Source organism: Malaclemys terrapin, chromosome 2 (genome assembly GCF_027887155.1).
Source record: "Malaclemys terrapin pileata isolate rMalTer1 chromosome 2, rMalTer1.hap1, whole genome shotgun sequence".
Taxonomy (NCBI): Eukaryota; Metazoa; Chordata; order Testudines; family Emydidae; genus Malaclemys; species Malaclemys terrapin.
Window position 1 is genome coordinate 132151839 of NC_071506.1, and position 16917 is coordinate 132168755.

General features: G+C 56.6%; 1 protein-coding gene across 8 annotated transcripts in view; it reads right to left on the bottom strand.

Moving 5' to 3' along the window:
* HR (HR lysine demethylase and nuclear receptor corepressor) overlaps positions 1-16917 on the bottom strand; it is a 57435-nt gene that overhangs the window by 15100 nt on the left and 25418 nt on the right. For 6 of the 8 annotated variants that reach the window (XM_054018597.1, XM_054018593.1, XM_054018598.1 and 3 more), the window contains exons 2-6: positions 12786-13817; positions 8889-9972; positions 6527-6722; positions 2592-2821; positions 498-647 (exon numbers count right to left, since the gene is read on the bottom strand). In XM_054018597.1, the coding sequence (XP_053874572.1) occupies positions 498-647; positions 2592-2821; positions 6527-6722; positions 8889-9972; positions 12786-13817 (2692 nt within the window). Of the gene's footprint in view, positions 1-497; positions 648-2591; positions 2822-6526; positions 6723-8888; positions 9973-12785; positions 13818-14008; positions 14334-16917 lie in introns of those variants that run through there. The other 2 variants (XM_054018594.1, XM_054018600.1) reach the window with 2 other exon arrangements.

Genomic DNA, 16917 nt, shown 5'->3' on the forward strand with positions numbered 1-16917 from the left:
GGGCGGCAAGCCACGGGGGGCGCCCTGCCGGTCCCTGCGAGGGCGGCAGTCAGGCTGCCTTCGGCGGCGTGCCTGTGGGAGGTCCGCCGGTCCCACGGATTCGGTGGCAATTCGGCGGCGGGTACGCCGAAGCCGTGGGTCCGGCAGACCTCCTGCAGGCATGCCGCCGAATCCCGCAGGCATGCCACGGAAGGCCGCCTGACTGCCATGCTTGGGGTGGCAAAAAAGCTAGAGCCGACCCTGGTTGGGGGGCTGCATGTTCAGATCTGGAGCTTTGGCTCAACGGAGGGGCCATTTACAAAATTCAGGTTGGGGGCCAGATACACCCCCCGCCCCTCCAGCAATCAGGGCTGTTTGGACTGAGGGCATCTCTGGTTCCATTGTAAACTATTGTACAATGCTGTACATGCTCTCAGCTGACCTCCTGGACAATTATAACTGCCCTAGGCCCGCCCCCCCACCACACTACTGAAGTGCTTGGGAACCCGGTGCACTACCTGGGCTGGCTCGCTCTCTCTTGGTCCGGTAGCACTCCGAGCACAGCTGGAACCCACAGCTGGAGCAGTTCCAGTGAGCGTTGAAGAGGCCATGCTGGCAGGCATCGCAGGCCTGCAGGGCGCCTTTCCCTCGCCGCCAGGCGGTCACCCCTGCAAGCAAACAAATGCCTTCAGTGGCTGGCCCTTCTGCTCCGGGACAAAGGCCCTTATCTCGCATGGGACTCAGGCACTATGGACTCCAAATATTTGAGGTGTAAAGTCTGGGGCACAGGGGCGCCTCTGTTTCCTGCCAAAGGCCCTTCTGTTTGGATTGGAAAGCAGCACAGTTGCTCTCATTCACCACCACCGTGCTGCTGGGAACAAATTATGGGGGTCTCCTCCCTCCCCTCTCCTTCCTCCCTGGCTTTACGGCTCCAACCATGTCACCGCTTTGCCTCCCCTTCATCACAAAGCTGCTGCCCGCATGGAAGAGCGTAACCTGGATACAACTCTGCCAAGGCCTTCGTGACCCCACTGCACTAGGGCTGGCCAGGGAGTTCAGTCTAACCCCAAGTCTGAGCTACGCTCCCCCCTCTTCCCACACAGCTCCCCCAGGGTCCCCGAAACTGCCCTACAGCATTCCTGGCTTTCCCCATGCGGCCCCACCCTGACCCTGGCATGGCACAGCACTCTCCCCTGGGTGAACAGGGAATCTGCTTTCCACGTGGCATGATCACACCCTGCTCTCCACGGCTCTGCAGCACAGAAGCAGCACCTCTGCTCTATACCAGAGTGGAGTGGAGTCTCCATGGTTATGCAGTCCTGGGCTCCCACACATGGTGCCTCAAGGTTCCTCTCCACCTCCTGCATAGTGGGCTGGGTCCGTTCTGTGTTCTCCCCTTGACTGCAGAGCACCGACCCTCTGGATTCGGGACTGGGGGCGGGGGTTGTTGCTGGGTGCATGTGGATAGCTCGGGTGAGGCCTGCAACACTGCTGCCAAGCCAATGAAGGGGAAAACCACCTCAAGCCTATGGGCCAGATTCTGCTCTCGCAGACAGTGGTGTAAATCCAGAGATGCCCCAGTGGCTCCAATGCAGAATGTGATCGGATGCGCTGGAGACGGCCAGCAGAGGGGACGGGGCAGAGCAGCACTTCACTGTGGCTCCCTTCTGCAGACGCAAACCAACCCAGGAACCTGAGCCACGCGGGCTGTGAGCGACCGCGGCGTGAGACCCAGGGCAGAGAAACCCCCTTGTCAGCACAACCCTTTGGGAAATGGACTGAGCCGAGAAACCTCCCGCTCCATCGGACTCACGGGGCACCACTGGGAACTGCATTGCCACTTGCGGGGTCACTGGGCACGTCTGCATGGCTATCAGGAGGTGTGACTGCAGCCTGTGTAATGCACTGGAGCTGGCTTTGATCTAGCTAGATTCAAGCTGGCCCAAGGAGCGATAGCAGTGAAGTTGTGGCTGCTCGGATGGGTCTGCAGGCTACTGCTGTGTGCCCAGGACTCCGGGTGCAGACTCAAGGAGCCACGGCCCATGCTGCTGCAGTTTGTCTGCTCGTTTTCAGACTAGCGAGATTAAAGCCGGCTGAGTCACATCTACATATGCTGTAATCGCACCTCCCAGCTGCAGTGCAGACACACAGTCTCATAGACTCATAGACTTTAAGGTCAGAAGGGACCATTATGATCATCTAGTCTGACCTCCCGCATGATGCAGGCCACAAAGCCGTCCCAACCCCTTTCCCTTGACTCTGCTGTTGAAGTCCCCAAATCCTGTGGTTTAGAGACCTGCGAGCTAGCCTGACCTGCCTCTCCTTTCTCTGGCCCCCAGCTTCGCACCAGGGAGAGTTAAGCATTCACACAGAGCTTCTCCTGACTCTCACCGGGGCCAGTGACAGAAGGATCAATCCCAGCGGGTGCAAAATGCAACAAGAATCACTATTCCCAGCTCACATTTCACGCCCTCTTTGCCTGGGGGTAAGCGGTGACCCAAGGCACCAGGCTGGGGAGCATCTAGCCTCCGTGGAATTCAAACCCACACGCTGCAGTAGGTGAGCATCTCCATGACCCAAAATGGTCCCCAGCACCGTTGTTTCTGACTTACTTTCGTTTTCCCCTTGTGCCCACAGCCAGGCCTCTCTGTCTCTCCTGATGGCCTCACAGAACTGGTCCCCCAGGACGGAGAGGAGATACTTGGCTAGGCTGAGGCTGGTGCTGATGTCCTGGGCCCTTCTCTCCCTGCTGGAGATCCTCAGGCATAAGCTCTCGCCCTCGGCTTCGTCCAGTGTGGAGAATCCATCCACGCTCAGCTCCCCGCTGTCACAGAACACCAGCCTAAAAGCAGCACAGAGAGGACTCAGCTATGGTCACAGCAAGGAGAAAACTACGAAGTCAGAGAGTCCAGCAGCTGCCAGGTAGCAGGGCCTTAGAGTTCCAGGGCAGGTTTCCTGAAGGGATAAAGCTCCAGAACCCCTAATCTCAACCCTAGGGTTACCATATTTCTACAAGCAAAAAAGAGGACACTGGGGGGGGGAGGAGCCCCGCTCTAGCCCCGCCCCAGCTCCACCCCCATCCACTCCCTCCCACTTCCCACCCCCTGATTGCCCCCCTCAGAACCCCCAACCCCCCGCTCCTTGTCCCCTGACTGCCCCCTCCTGGGACCCCTGCCACTAACTGCCCCCTAGGATCCCACCGCTTATCTAAGCCCCCCTGCTTCTTGTCCCCTGACTGCCCCCTCCTGAAAATGCCCTACTACCCTACCTGTCCCCTGACTGCCCCGACCCTTATCCACACTCCCACCCCATATTCAAACCCCTGCCCCCAGACAGACCCCTGGTGACTCCCATGCCCTATCCAACTGCTCCCTGCCCCCGACAGGACCCCCAGAACTCCTGACCCATCCAACCCCCTCTGCTACCTGCCTGCCTCGACCACTCTCCACACCCCTGCCCCCTGACAGCCCTCCCAGAACCCCAGACCCATCTAACCCCCCCTGCTCCCTGTCCCTGACTGTCCCAAACCCTCTCCACACCCCTGGCCCCCTGACAGCCCCTCCAGACCCATCTAACCCCCCCACTCCCTGTCCATGACTGTCGCAACCCCTCTCCACACCCTTGCCCCCATGGTAGCCCCCCCCCCCAAAACTCCCGACCCATCCAACCCCCCCTCCCTGTCCCCTGACCAGGGCCAGCTTTAAAGAGCCCAGGAATCGGGCTGCGCTCCGGCCGGGGTTGCAGGGCTTGGGGTCGGGCCGGAGGTGCTCAGCCGGCGCTGCTGGGGCCCGGGCCGGGTCCGGGCCGGGGGTGCTGGGGCCCGGGCCAGGCTGGCGCTGCTGGGGCCTGGGCCGGGCCGGGTCCGGGGGTGCTGGGGCCGGCGCTGCTGGGGCCTGGGCCGGGCCGGGTCCGGGGGTGCTGGGGCCGGCGCTGCTGGGGCCCGGGCCGGGTCCGGGGGTGCTGGGGCCGGCGCTGCTGGGGCCCGGGCCGGGTCCGGGGGTGCTGGGGCCGGCGCTGCTGGGGCCTGGGCTGGGCCGGGTCCGGGGGTGCTGGGGCCGGCGCTGCTGGGGCCCGGCCCGGGCCGGCGGTGCTGGGGCCTGGGCCGGGCCGGGTCCGGGGGTGCTGGGGCGCGGGCCGGGTCCTGGCCGGTGCTGCTGGGGCCGCCGGGCGCCGCTTGGCCAGGGCCGCGCCTCCCGGAGCTCTCTTCCTCCTCCCCCCCAGCTTACCTGCTGCTGCCGCCGGCCTGCCCCTGCTTCATTTCGAGCTTCGCGGGAATCAGGGGAGCAGGGGGCGGAGCGTTCAGGGGAGGGGAGGAGGGGGAAGATAGCTGCGGGGCCAGCGGAGTGGTAAGGCTGCAGGGGATGGGGGGAGCCGGGAAGGGGCTTTGGCTGCCCAGCGGCACTTGGCCGTTGCTTTTCGATCTATAAATAGCCGACTGGGGAAATCCCGGACATTTTTAGATTTTTAAAAATCCCCCCCGGACGGCTATTTATAGAACGAAAAGCCGGACATGTCCGGGGAAATCCGGACATATGGTAGCCCTACTCAACCCAAACTTCCCAGATTAGAAAGCCAGAAGGGACCACTGTGATCATCTAGGCTGAGCTGCAGAACACAGGCCCGAGAACGTTCCTGAATTAACTCCTCACTGAACCAGAGCAGATCTATTAGGAAAACATCCAGTCTTGATTCTAAAATTGCCAGCGATGGAGAATCCGCCAGAGCTCTCGGTAACTTGTTCCAATGGCTAATTACCCTCACTATTAAAAATGTGAACCTTATCTCTAGTCTAAATTTGTCTTGCTTCAGTTCCCAGGCATAGGCTCCGGTTATACCTTTATCTGAGTGACTGAAGGGCCCACTCTTACCAAATATTTGTTCCCCAGGCAAGTACTTATAAACTATGATCAAGTCATCCCTTAACCATCTCTTTGCTAAGCTAAACTGATTGGGCTCCTGGCATCTATCACAATACGGTGTTTCCCAAACCTTTCATTCAGTGGTGCCACCGAAACCTAAGCACAACCTTGTGTGGGCCAAACAGATTCTACATATTTTGATAAGATTTAAAGTCACCTGTATTGATTTATATTTTAAGTTCAGCTTGTTTCCTAGGTATTTAGATAGAAAACCTATGTCCAGTATTGTCTATTTACATACTTGCGTAAACTAAACTGTTGTAAACATGATGACAAAACGCTAATTACTCGGCCTTATGCAATGCTCTGGTGGGCCACGTACGGCCCACACGCTGTAGGTTGGGCACCCCTGCTAATTCCCATGGCTCTTTTCTGAATCCTCTCCAATTTATTAACATTCTTCTTGAATTGTGGGCACCAGAACAGGACACAGTGTTCCAGCAGCAGTCACTCAAATATCAAATATAGTCTGATCAAATAACCTCCTTTCACCTATTGGACATTCTCCTGGTTATACGTCCCAAGGATTGCATTAGTCCTTTTGGCCACAGGGTCACACTGAGAGCTCACGTTCAGCTGTTATCCACCATGACTCCCACGGCTTTTTCAGAGTCACCGCTTCCCCCAAACAGTCCCCCAACAGAACTGGCATCCGGTTACAGCATTGGGGTGAACACACTGACTAACAAACAGCACCACCCAACCTTTAATACACTCACTGGCAAAGGACCCTCTTCAGACAGCACAGCAGCCCTTACTGTATCAACTGCACCCCTCCTGGTTTTGGCTGGAGGGCTCCCATCCAAATACCGGTTAAGCTCAGCCCCATTAGGCTGTGAGATCTCCTGTGGTGGCAGGTGCATAAGGCTATACAGAAGGGAAGGTTGTTGCCGTCTGTGAGATACAAGGGGGTACTGCCCGCTTTTCCCTGCCTTCTGCGGTGGTTTGACGGTGTCTGTGATTGTGGTCTGCACATGCAGCATGTCCAGCACAACCTTTTGTTACTTGTCATTGAATTTTATGTCAGTTTCTCAAAAGCAGAGCCAGGCCAGTCTGCAGGGACAGGAGGTGACGGATGGGAATGCAGCAGCATGGAATGGAAGTGTAGAGGAGTTGGGATGGGATGGGATGGGCATTATTTGTGTTACCATGGTACTTAGGAGCCCCAGGCATGGACCTGGACCCCATGGTGTGAGGTGCTATGCAAACACAGAACAAAAAGCCGTACCTGTCCCAAAGACTTTGCAATCTAAAGGCAGGATGGTGCCCTACATCAGATCCTCCGGGGCCTTTCACATTCTCGTTTTAAATGTCCAAGCAACGCGACTCCCACCCCGTCCCTGGAGAGCAGACTCCGTTGCTCAGCTGATCTCACTGTTCAGAAGCTCTTCCTGATATCCCAACCTAGCATCTCCTTTTGTAATTTAAGACTTGCTTCTGCCCTCTGCTTCCTGGGGGCTGCAGGAACGAGCCAACGCCCCGCGGGGGAGAGCCGCTGCCAATAGCAGCCCATGCTCCCCCAAATCACAGCACAGGCTCCCCCCCAGACTCGTTATCTTGCAGGCCCCAGGGGTGCCACTTCTCAGTGCAACAGGAGAACTGAAGAGGACAGCCGCACGTGTGCTCACCTTCGGAAATGCAGGAGCCTACAGAAGGTCTCCATGGGTTCTTCCTCCTGCTCCCGGGGCACGGCTCCCGTCCCGTCCTTGGAGGAACAAGCACAACACCTCTCAATGCAGTCAGGGAGGGCCATACATGGAACGCTCTGTAGGTATCGCATCTCCTTCTGCTCTCCGGCGTCCTCTCCGTTGCAACTCAGGAGCCCTGGGGAAACAACACGGGATTGAGCACCTGCTACGAAGACACTGGCCAAGATTCCTCACGAAGGTCCTTGCACACCTTGTCTGGGGGGATGCACCAGAAAGACAGCCTAGCAGACTAGTGCAGTGTCACCACATGAACTTATGGAACCCTAGAAGGCAGCAGAAGGTCTGATCACATCTGAGTCATTCCCCAGCAACACCCGAGCCTAATTCTGCCCATCTCCTACCAGACCCTCTCCTGCTCTTCAGCCAAGCTCCCCTCATTCCCTGCCACTGAGGAGAGTGGGTAAATCAGGAAAGATGACAAGGCAAACTGAACAGGTCTCACAAGAGATGAGCTTGGCCCCAGCAAGGCTGAGATCCCCTGGAGGTGTCAGAGAGACACAGAGAGAGGTGTGGCGGCACAGAGGGTGGAAGGTGGGGTGGAGAGGTAGGTCACTCAAGGCGATGGATGAAGCCAGGGGAACAAACAAGATCCTGTGGCCTCTGACGCTAGCTCCCTCCCCCGCCTCCTCTTGGCTTCTGCAGCTCTGTCCTCTTCCATATCCTTGAGGCATCTCACTGGCTCCCATACATTGAGTGTCAGATTCAAACTGGTTATCTTTCCTGGCCCTCCTTCATTCATATCTCCTGCCATCTCTGACTTGGTCTCCTTTCACATTTGCTTCCCTGTCCTCTCGGCCTTCACCAATGAGCCAGCCTTAATGCCCCTTCTCTGTCCTCTTCACACAGGCATCTTCGCCCCTTCTTTTATGCTGCCTCTTAAGCAGGGTTCTCATTTGACTGTGAGTTTTCCAATATTTGGTTCCCCCCGCCCCCAACTCCAGAAGTCAAGTGATTACAGGAGAATCTCAGCTTGCATTTAAAACAAAAACACACAATAACTTTCTAGCCCTTGTGGTGGGGGAGAAAAGCTTGAGAACGTGACCTGAGCATGACCCTAAAGGCTCCGGAACCAGAAAGCAAAGAATAAGCAGCCCAAAATAATTATCTGTAAATCATCTCATGATTTTGGGGGGCCCTGTTCATGATTGCTGAATGCTTGGAGTTGGCGACATGCTGGGAGTTGCACTTGGAATACTGTCCATGACCCGCCCACACCAGTCCCCTGGCCATATTTAAGTCCCTCCAAGAACCACTAGGCTGTGTCCATCCCTTAGTGAGTAACTACATGATTACTCTTATTTAATATCTGCATTGCCAGTCACGATCGGGCTCCCATGTACTGGGTGCTGCACAAACACCCAGGAAAACATAGCCCCTGCCCCGAAGAACTTGTGATTATTGTCCCCCACGCCCTCCCTCACAGCCTAGCCTTTTAATGGCATGCTCGTATTGCACCACGTTAATTTGCCTTGTATGATCTATGGGGCAGGGACCCCATCTGAATGGGTTTGGAATGCCGTCTCCCATGGAGAGAGGGAGGAGAGGAGAGGGCCAAGGAGGGAGCCATGAGACTCTGACAGCAGGAAACACTAGAAAAGAGTTCCCCAGTCCTGCACTCTCCCAGCCCAGCCGTTTTCTAAAACATTTGAGCTGCTGTGGAAAGGAAGGAGACCTGGGGAGACATCTTAGTCCCCACCACCAGGCACTACGAGCAAGGATTTAGGGACAAAGTCCCATCTCTTTCTCTCCTGGCTCCCTCCATAACCGAAGAGCAAAGTCAAAGCAATTGCAAATCATGGGCTTTGCTCGTCTGACTGTCTTTCTGTGCCTGAGCGCACACGCATCTGTATTTACATGTATGCACGCATATTTTTCATGCATGTGTATCTTGCTGGGGTGTGTCATTGCATTCTTGTGTACCTACATATGTGTGTGTGTTTGCGTGTCTGCGTTTGCACACGTGTTTCTCAGGGACCAAAGAATGGGAATTGAATTAGATCCTTCATCCATCTGCCCACACTGTCACCGTCGAATCTGAATGTCTCCGGCCCAATGAAAGTTACCCCAGAACATAACTAGCCTATGCCAATGCTCTGTGCTGGAGTCACGCTCTGCCTCGCGGACCAGGCCAGCTAGCAAAGGCTGTTCAAGCTGCCGCTCTGCAGGGGTGTCTTATGCAAGGATGGGGCAGCTGCAGAGCAAGAATTAGCCCCACGCCACCACGACTGTGGCCTAGCATCCCCGTTTCTCTGCTCGGCTACACAGGTTCCACCCTTCTTACCTCCATCTCCTGCATCTGCTTTCCTTCCCATTGCTGGGAGCACCTTCCTCTGCTCCGGGGCCTCACAATCCTTCCTCGTGGGATTTAGCGCCTTGTTCTCGGCTACCTTTGAGCTCCGCTTTGCCGAATAGCTACCCCTGCCGACGCATGGGCTCCAGAGATCCTCCCCAGAGACATGGCTGTGAGGCCGCTTAGCTGTCCGTTTGCCAGATTGGTCTGCTTCTTCAGCGCTCTCCTGGCCTTCCCTCTTTAAAGCTTTGAGCCTCAGAGGCAAACCCTCTTTGATCTGACCAGGAGCCCCTTTGTCCCCGAGGCAGCTAGCAGTGCATCTGAACTGTTCCGAGTGCCTGGTCAGCCAGGTTTTCTTCAGCTTGGTGTGGTGATTGCTGGGAGGGCAGGGCAGCAAGGAGGAATCCTTGCCCCGTTGGATGCCATGTCCTCCCAAGGCTCCATCTATTTCTCGGTATGGCCCGGGCATCTCATTTCTGGTGCCAAAGGAGTTGACAGCCTCGCAGCCTGCCCCCTGGCACCTCTTGCAGCATCTCGGGGGGCAGTCCCAAGGGGAGCATTTGCAGGGGAGAGCATGAGCTGGAAGCACATCCATCCCAGATGGGAGCTCTACTTTGGAAAGGGCAGGGGGCTGGGCTCTGTCCATGAGTGGAGATCCAGAGGATTCCTGCAGCACCGCAGGGGAGCCAGGCTTCAGACTTTGGTACATGAGGCTTTCGTCTTTGGACTCGGAGGGCCTGGCCGGTGCTTTGCTGAGAGGATAATCCAGAACCAGGGGCTGGCTGGACCACAAGCTCTCTGCCACCTTGTGCTTTAGGTAGAACAGTGGCTGACCCATTTGGCCATGGTTGTTAGGAAGGGTTTGGTCTCTGGGAGGGGCCAGTGCCATGCACCCTCTCTGCTCAGCTCCCTTCCACGGGGGCTCCACGTAGGTCACCTCCATCTCGCTCTCTGCATCTCGCTTCACCTTCCCCACCTTGTACTGGCTGAGCAGCTGAGGCTGCGCCCGGTCGGGCACAGGGGCCGGGTCCTTTCCTGTGTGGGGAAAGCCAGGATCCTTCTTCTGGTAAAACTCCTAGAGGAGAAACAGCAAAGCGCTGAGTGGAGTCAGTGGGGAGGGGGGAGTTTTATGGGGAGAAGAGTGAGAGGAGCAAGTGTGTTTGGGGGAACAAGCGCAGGCCCAGCGGGCACACCTGCCATACGAATTAACACCCGGGCTCGTGCTTACAGCACTGGGCCGGGAATCAGGATATGCGGCTATGCCCCGGACTCCGTGTGAGCCTGGGCAAGTCTCATGAGTCAGGCCTTGCAGACGCGCTTTGCTCCCACAACTTATTTTAGGTTCTTACATGGGAGCGGCTGGGTTCTGAGCTCTTTAGGAAATCTGGCCCCTAGTCGCTCTGTGCCTCAGTTTCCTCACTGGTAAAATGGGGATAATACTCCTTCCTTTCTCCCTCCCTGTGTGTGTCTGGACTGTTTGGATTATAAATTCTCTAGGGCGGGCACTGTCTCTTCCCATGTGTCTGTACACCACCCAGCACAACGGGGCCCCGGTTTTGGCTGGAGCCTCCAGGCGGCTACTGGAATACGAATAAATAATACTAAACCCCTGCTCAGGTTAAACCCTCACTGACTGAAGAAAGAATGAACCAGGGCTTCAAGCTTTACCTGGCAAGTAAGCAGAGCTTTTCATTTCCCCAGTGCTTCGCCATCCTTGACTGACTAATCCTCGAGCACCCCAGCCAGGCAGGTCACCCGAGGCAGTGGAGGAGAGTCCGAACCCGGGAGCTGCCATTCTCGGATGGCATCCGTGTCCTGTCCCAATGCCAGACGGCCTCTCACAACTGCCACAGCAGCACTGCAGGAGTAGCCTTGAGCACCCCCGCCTCCGCCCCCGTTAGCACGACTCAGACAAGTGCCACGAATTCACCCTCGGGCTGCGTCTGCCACCGCTACACACTGTCCCATCTCTCACTCCTGATCTACCGACAGCATCTCTTCTTCGGGATCTCCCTTTGGACTCCCTGCAGTCAGACTGGGGACCCTGGAGACGATGCTCACTCACTTCCTCCAAACGCTCGCACCTCTAGCACTCCGGCGTCAGGGGGTCTGTCTCCACTGCACACTAAGCCCAGGCTCTGACTCAAGCTTGAGCCCAAGCCCCACTTCCATCCACACACAGATGAGTCTGACTTAAGGCAGCAAGGGCTCCGGACAAGTGTCCTAGGACCTGCTGGGGAGCATATCAGAGTCCTGCTGGGACTGGGGACCAAGGCCTGTCATTTTGCAGTGTGGATGCAGCTCAAGCCGCAGACCCGAATCAGAAGGTCTGTGTAGTGTAGTATGGATGCATTAGCACGGCTGTGAGACACGGGTCCAGCGATTGGAAGTCCAGGTTTACAATGCACAGTGGACGCTCACGCACAAGCTTGGAAACACCAAGTCCACAAACCTGGGTCCCACAGCCCGTCGTGTGTGGTGTAGAGGGGTCAGCGTCAAGACAAGTGTTCTGGGAGAGTGGCTCCCAGCCTTTTCAAGCACCTGCACCCGGCTAAGGACCCAACCCCCCATACTAGGGAGGGGGGTCTAGAGCACCAGCCGGAAAAGCCAGAAGCACTAGCACTGGGGTGTGGTGGGGCAGCACTGGTCTGCAGCCTCCAGCAACAGCATTTCCCCATACATGAAAATTCAGCCAGGCCCAGGAGCTGGGCATGAGCCTGAATCACTCCCGCTAACGGGCACCTCTACCCACCGCCTGTACAAGGCCTGGCCTCGTCACTCAGGGCAAGCACAATTGGGGGCAGATCCAGTTACACCAGGCAGATATTCCCCAGGGATACCCTGCAAACCAACAGCTGCTTTCACATTTAAAAGTGACTGGCTGGCTGCTACTCTTGGGGAGGCATCCCAGGCGTTTAATCCTCTCTAGCCTTGTTCCTTGCTGAGCGCAACATGCTGTTTGGCTGATCCTGGGTGCTAGAGTGGCTGGTTGAATTAAGCCCCTGGCTGCTCCCTATGCAGCTCCTCAGGGAGAGAGTCCAGAGCCGGTTGGGCTAGCACAGAGGAGACTATTCCCAATGGAGAACCCTGGTTCTGCGTCCTAGTTAATGGGTATGTTGTCCATTTGATCCCAGACACGTATCCCTGGTTGCCTCCTACCTAATGGTGCCAACAAGGACCTTCCTGATTCATCCTCTGAATACAAAAGCATCCAGGGTCCAGTTGCAGCGGAGGTCTAACGCCCACGCACAGGTCTGTCTCTTCCTCTGCCATGTCACCTGGCTCCACACTCCCCTTTCTGCATGTGCTTTTGCATGAATGGTTGGTCTCATTTCTAGCAAGAGATGAGTCCAATGGCAGGTCAGAAAGCAGGTCTTCAATTCACTCCTGAGACCAGACATCCCTGCTGGGACCTTGTCCACTGCTGACCTCCAGCCCCAGGACGTGAGTCGTCTCCAATACCCCTCCCAAAGAGCTTGCAATAGATTGTGGAACTGAGGGTGCTTAGTAGGACAGACTCGAGGTTAAGGAACTGGGATGGGATTTAAAGGGCCAGGATCCAATTCCTGACTCCGCCACAGACTCTCTGAGGCACCTTGGGTGAGTCATAATCGCTCTGCACCTCAGTTTCTCCATCTGTGAAATGGGAATAACCATACTTTCCCTGCCTGTCTTGTCTAGTTAGACTGGAAGGTCTCTGGGGCAGGGACTGTCTCTTGTTGCCAGATGCTCAAAAGAGCTCAGCGCCCAACCGCATTGTTCTCCGTGGTGCTGCTGGCCACTAGTGTGTGTTTGTACAGCACCTAGCACACTGCTCTCAGTTGGGGTCTCCCTCCCAGTGCCACTGTAACACGAAGAGCAATAGCTGTATAGCCTCCAGGCACTTACCTTGCTTCCTGAGCTGGAGCAGGTTTCAAAAGCAGACGGGGTCTTTGTTCTTGGATGGGGTGCCAGGTACGCCGGCTGGCTCCATGTGCGCGGGTAAGGTGCCCGGTGCCAATCTGGGTCAGTGTACTGGGCCTCTCCCAAAGCAGAGGGGCAGTCCTGGGGCTGGCCAGCCAGGGCTAGGCTCGCCAAGCTATTGCCATAGGCAGACTCAGCTGGAGTGCTTGCTGATACAATGGAGGAAACCAAGAAGGGGTTCCTCTCCGCCAGCTTGGCCTCCACCAGGAAGGGGCAGTGGGTGTTCAGGTGGTGGAAGGAAGGGGGGTCGCCCGCGCTGTCCCCAGAGGGACTGGCGGAGTGGAGGGAGTCTTGCTCAGATAGCTGGTAAGGTTTGCCAGTGGCAGCCGGGCTTTGGTTTTCCAGCCCAGATAACGGCAGGGGGTAGTTGTGGTAAGCGTGGCTGTACAGGGCCAGCTGGCTGGCCAGCATAGCCTCTGTCCACATAGGGCCAGGCCTGTCTTTATTCTGCTCCGCCCAGCTGATATTTACCTCCCCGTTCTTGGGCTCGGAGTGGAGCTGGAACTCGGGTGTCTCCTTCAGTTGCATCCTCCTGGGGAACTGGTGCCTGGCATCCATGTGCTTGGAGAAATCTGCTTCAATGGCAGGATGGTACAGAGAGTCCAGTGCTGTCTCCGGCCCCCCGAGGGTCTCTCGGCCCCATCTCAGACACGGAGAAAACTCCTTCGCCCTCTCGGCGCGCTTCCACAAAGAGGCCTTCTCCCCGGGGCGCAACGCTGAGTCGGGCCCAGGCACGCAGCTCAGGTCCACCCCGTCCCGACAGCTCTTGGAAGGGATCCCCGGCGCCACACTTCCGCTCCTGCGTATGGCCCCGACCACGGTCTCTAGCACCTGGGTTTCTTGGGCTCCTCCCTGAGGTCTCCTCCATCTCGGCACAGCCTCCCCGTTCTTGGCGTCATTTTCCATGGTTTGTTCCCCGTCATGTGATGCTGACAGTCCTCCCAGGTGCACCGTACCCTGTCGGCAAACAAAACTCAGCATGAGAATGGCAGGGAGTGGTGCTGGGCTAGGTTCGGGACTCGGCATGCGGTAGACACCGAAGGTTTCCATAGTTACTAATGACCTAGAAGAGGATGTGTGGGTTTGGGATAGGGGGTTGGCTTATATTCTAGATCCACTCAGGATCCGCAGGGAGCTTCTCCACTCACCTCCGGGAGCACATTGCAGTTTTGATAACGGTCTCCAAAAACCATGGGCTTCATGCTCATTTCTTCCTCCTTTCACCGTTTGACAATGGCTCTGTGGCTATAAATCTGCCAGCTTTCTAGCAGGGATGGGTCTGATCCCGACCCCTGGATCCAACACCTCCAAAGCTTGGTGAAATTCAGATCCAGAACCGAACTGTGCAGCTCTGGCCCATGTCTGATTTCTAGTGGCTCCTCTGCTCAACCTCCCAACTTCCTCTCTGACCTGCCCCCTCCCAGGGACCCCTCATTTCCATGGGGGGATGGGGAAGAGGGTCCATCTGTCCTCTTCCCTGCCCTGCATAGGGAATGCATTTGAATTGCTGTGCTACGCCAGGGTGAAATGTTTTGTAAGCTCCCCATGCTGAAACTGAAGCTCCCTTGGCAGCAGATTGTATAACACGCCAGGCAGCTCTCCATGGAGACATACACACGCACACGGCCCCACCCTACCACCCCAGGGCGTGTGTACACACCACCCTCTGCAGCACAAACACCGTCTGCGCAACAGCCATACAGCACCAGGGAGTGTCCTCTGCACAGAGCACACAGCGTCCCATGCACTGCCCACACCCTGAGAAGCAAGCAGTGCAGTCCCCTATGGAGCTCATGACCTCGGGGACCATGTACCACCTCACCCATTGCAGATAGCAGGTTCTTTACCTCTGCCCTTTGAGAACCGTGGGATGTGGCCTGAGACTGTAGGACAGCAAACAGGCCTGAGAGGAGCTCTGCTGGGGTCCGTGTGAATGGAGCACCATCCCCATCACTGACGGGTTCCCCATGGGAAGCAGGAGGGGGAGCCATGAGCCACACAGGCATGAATAAATAGCATGCACTTGTTCCCCCCTCCAGATCTCAGTCCACTTTACTTACACATGCAGCTAAACTAGAGCAACATTCCGAGATGGGGAAACTGAGGCAGAGAGCGGCAGTAGCTTGCACACCACAAATCAGTAGCAAAGTTGGGAGCAGAACCCAGGACTCCTGAGTCACAGGCCCCTGCTCCAAATAGCTCACACTCTCCTCCCTGAGCTGGGAAGTGAACCCAGGAATCCTAGCCCTCGCCACCCTGCTCCAACAATGACACCACACCCCCTTGTCCGAGTTGGAAAGAGACGCCAGCAGTCCTGATTCAAAGCACCCTGCTCCCACTACTAGACCCAGATCCCTCCCTGAGCTGGGAATAAAGCCCATTTCTCCTGACTCACAGTTTCAAGTTCTAACCACAAGACCATGATGCCACCTCTGGGATTCAGCCCAGCAGCTAGGGAGGCAAGTGGGAGGACAAGGAAGGTTAGAGAGGACACAGATGTCTCCCCACAACCCTCCTTAGCCCTTCCACCAGCCCTAGCAACAGGACGCATGTGGGGAAGAGGAGGTATTGTGTCGAGTTGCAGAGAGCCATACCAGCATTGCAGCGTGACCCACTGATACCGCGTTGCAATACTAATGTAGCATTTATATAGCACTCTATAGCCATTATCTAATTAATCCTCCCTACATGCCTCCTAGAGAAGACAAACCTCTGCACTTCAATAGCATCTAAAACGGCTTTACAAACATTCATTTACTGCACCCCTGTGAGCTCAGTATCATTACCTGGGGAATGGGGAAACTGAGGCAACGGAGCGATGTGATTTGGTAGAGCTGGGAACAAAACCCATAAATCCTGACTCGTAGCCCCCCTACTCTAACCACTAGACAACACACTCTCTCAAAGGTGGGAACAGAACCCAGGAGTCCTGGCTCCCAACCCCCTGCTCTTGCTGACCAGCTGATGCTATGTCTCTTACAATGCTTTAAGCCCGTTGTTGCACCTATTAACTGGTGAGGCTCCATGCGAGATCGTCCCCGGAGCATGGGCAGAGAAAGAAGGACCAACTGAGCCCAGAAGACTCCCTCCTGGGCTCCCAGAGCTCAGCCCCACAGCATGAACTGCCAGAAAGCTGACATGCATGAATAACCCTAGTCCTGAGAGCATGAGGCGTCAGTCAGCTGGCCAGGAGCCATGGGGCTGGGGGGATTGGAGGAAAGGAGCTGGAGAAAGCATTTTGCTGAAGCAGGAAGTTCTACACACATGATTCACCCAGGCCCCCATTATCCCAGGCCAGCTCTCTCCACACAGACGCAGCATTGATACCACTGGTTCACTTCTGTAGCATCTCTGGTCCCAAAGGACCCTGCTGGCACCAAGCAGCTCCGCAGCGGCTGGATCCACCCCTGCTGGCACGGAGAGAGGCAGATTCCAAGTCCCTGTGCCAGCGAGTCCGCGTGCCCCACCCAGGTATTCACCCCCGGGCGAAGGCTGCTGGTGTTTCCCAGAGGTGGGTGGTTACACTAGTGAAGAGCAGCTCCAGAGTGTACTGTGAGCGCCAGAGGGGCCCGGCTGATAGAAACTCCCCAGGAGATGTACTTCACTGAGGGGCCCTGCCACACACCCCCTCCCTCTCCAGAGCTACCTGTTCTGGGACTGCACCGGCTGCCAGTGGCACCCTCTGGCAGAGGAGGGGCTGCAGCACCTGGACCTGCCACAACCCCACAGCCCCCAAGCTGCCTCACTCCCCCAGGCCCAGTGTGGACACGGGTGAAGCTTCAGAAACCACGTGATAGACGCCAGCGAAACAGAGGGGCGAATGTAACTCCATGTCTGCAGCAGCTAGTGAAATGCAGCCACGACTGGGGTGCAAGGCAGCAGTTGTCTACGCGTTCACATGGGCAGAAGGTGGTCCCCCAAACTGGGGAACCGAGTGAGAGAGGCTGCACAGCAATACCCACAGGTCCATCTGTGCCTGTCCCTTCACTCACATTCGGTCTGGGCCATTCTGCCCTGGTGAGATTCCTGCCCTGCCCTGGGAGCACAAGGTGATCAA